The 2,356-nt window shown below is 39.2% G+C and overlaps 1 protein-coding gene across 6 annotated transcripts in view; it reads right to left on the reverse strand.

Moving 5' to 3' along the window:
• The window catches only part of LOC107696831 (tropomyosin alpha-1 chain-like), a 21,072-nt gene that overhangs the window by 8,812 nt on the left and 9,904 nt on the right, over window positions 1-2,356 (reverse strand). For 2 of the 6 annotated variants that reach the window (XM_016497371.1, XM_016497380.1), the window contains exon 1: window positions 2,025-2,350. The exons of the other annotated variants lie outside the window; for them this stretch is intronic. In XM_016497371.1, the coding sequence (XP_016352857.1) occupies window positions 2,025-2,153 (129 nt within the window). In that variant the 5' untranslated portion in view covers window positions 2,154-2,350. Of the gene's footprint in view, window positions 1-2,024; window positions 2,351-2,356 lie in introns of those variants that run through there. 6 annotated transcript variants of the gene reach the window in all.

The following is a 2,356-nucleotide window of genomic DNA, read 5'->3' on the forward strand; positions in this document are numbered from 1 at the left end:
AAAAAAAAAAAAGCTATAATCTCCATGATACTAAAATCCTTTTTGTTTCATAAAACTTCCATTTTTGGCTAAACTAACTGTTTAAACTCTGAGAAATCAGTAGTTTTAACACACGAAGACAACTGTAAGCACATGTGAAGCTGATTCTTTCAGTTTCACTCATTTGAATGAGAGTTTTCCTCTGGCCACGCCCACTTCCTCTAACACAGAACAGAGTGGGCCTCACGCCTTATACTGTGCTCAAACACGCATCTGATTATCATACAATTACGAGTCTTTAAAAGCGGCAAATCTTTTTGGTCTTTAATGCACAAATATCAGGAGGATTATAATTGGAATGAACCCTTTGTGCTGCTCCACAGATACACAGACAGGAGGAATGTTAGTCATAGATTTACTTCTATTCAAAAGTATTCATCAGCTGTTGATGCTTTACTGGAGAGTGTAAATGTGTCTGGTTTCAGCTGAGATGAGGAAGCAGATCACAGACTGAGTCTCCTGCAGTACAGTCATTTGCTGCATCTGCTGGTGTTTTGGATCTGCTTTCCGAAGCTATATGGATAAAAGGGCATCTGGGTCATGTTTTTCTAAGAGACACACGTTTGGTGAACGCACACAGCAACAAATCAGACAGGAAGTGAGAATGTGAAGAATGTCATGCCCCCGACTAACTGCGGACAGCAGTTTCCAGGAAAGGGGCTGTTGTGCTGCTATATTAGTGGTCAGTTTTATCTTTTTTTAAAAAACATGGTGAAAAATGGTCTAAATTCATAAAAAAAAACAGGTCGAGAGTTTGATGTGGAAAACCGTTGGGAGTGTTTTCCAGATTCAGTCATGTAGGCTCACTTCAAAAATAATATTTTTCTCGCCACCAAGTGGAGAAGAAATCCCACTTTAACACCCAGGTTAAAGTGGTTTTCCCAAACCCATCTTGAGTGACTGTATTTTAAATGCACATTCAACACAAGCTGATTAACACACCAAGTGAAAAGTCTTGCCACCAGAATGTAATGCTACTGATAATATTTCATATGAGATTCATTTCATATGATGATATGAAGTTTATTTTTGGAAGTCCATTACTGTATAGAAACCTTGGCTTAAAGCCTTGACAAGAAAAAAAAGCTGCTGAAAATATCCACCAGATAAAGTTCATTTAACACAGGTTAACTATAGCGGGGTAAGTTGTCACAATTGGCAACCTGCTGCTTATTGACACTGATTTGCACATCTTCAAAAACATATTTTCCAGCAAAATGTAAATGGTAAAACAATTATAAAACACGAAACCATTCATAAAAAAAAAAGCAAAAAATACTAAACCCTTGCTGTGGCCAGCAGAAATTAATGAAAAAGAAGATAACGTTTTCAAATATAAAACACGTGATATTTTGCCTTGATTACACAAATGCTTGTTTTCTCTAGCGGTGGTTTCTAAACCTTAACGAGGGTAGATTTTAATTCAAACAATAAAATGTGTTGTTAAAACAACGGTATTTAAAAAATACCCGGTTGGGGCAAGTCGTCACACGTGTTTTAATGTTATAGCCTACAATTTATTCTTTACAATATATGTTAGCCGATGCTTTGACATTTTTGTATGTTATATTTTGTTTTGTGCTTTTTTTTTTTTTTTTTAATTTTAAGTATAATGTTTTTTTTTTTTAAGGCAGATTTTCACTGTAATCGTGTGACAACATTCCCCTGTATGGTACCAAGTTAACTTTACATATAATATGCATAATGAGGGTAAAATTCACACAAATACTCAGACTTAAATACTGTTCGAGCATTTGTGCAACGGGTCTTTTAGTAAAAACCTTTCAGGCAGCGTGACAACATGCCCCGGTGTGCGTAGCATCACGCTAAAATACAATGAGAAACATGCACTAAAGTGTGACAACTAGCCCCGGTCTCCACTATTTCTGTTCAGCGAGGACCGAAACGCGCGAAAAGCAGCAGACAGAAGCAGTAGAGAAAGAAAGAGGAGTGCAAGGACGGGAAGGTAAGATGGTTTTCCTCACTTTCTCCCGCAGGTCTCGTTCATTGTCCAGCTGCGTCTGCAGAAACTGCGCTCTGTCCTGCGCATCATCCGCCTGCTGCTGCAGACACTGGATCTTCCTCTTCACGGCGTCTAAAGACTTCACAGACATCTCCAAACCTTCATACAAACCCCCTGAGCGGTCTGCAAACGCCAACAGAGACCAAGTCCGCGTGGAAAAGCGACTTTCGAAATAAACCAAGAGCGCAGATTTGGATCAGCTTCGGTGCGTCTCAAAACTGTCGCAAACTTTGCATGTGCGCGTCGCTGATTCGCGGAGCCCCAGAATGAGGAATTCTGGAAAAAAGGGCAGGA

This window comes from Sinocyclocheilus anshuiensis, unplaced genomic scaffold (genome assembly GCF_001515605.1).
Source record: "Sinocyclocheilus anshuiensis isolate Anshui unplaced genomic scaffold, SAMN03320099.WGS_v1.1 scaffold217, whole genome shotgun sequence".
Classification (NCBI taxonomy): domain Eukaryota; kingdom Metazoa; phylum Chordata; class Actinopteri; order Cypriniformes; family Cyprinidae; genus Sinocyclocheilus; species Sinocyclocheilus anshuiensis.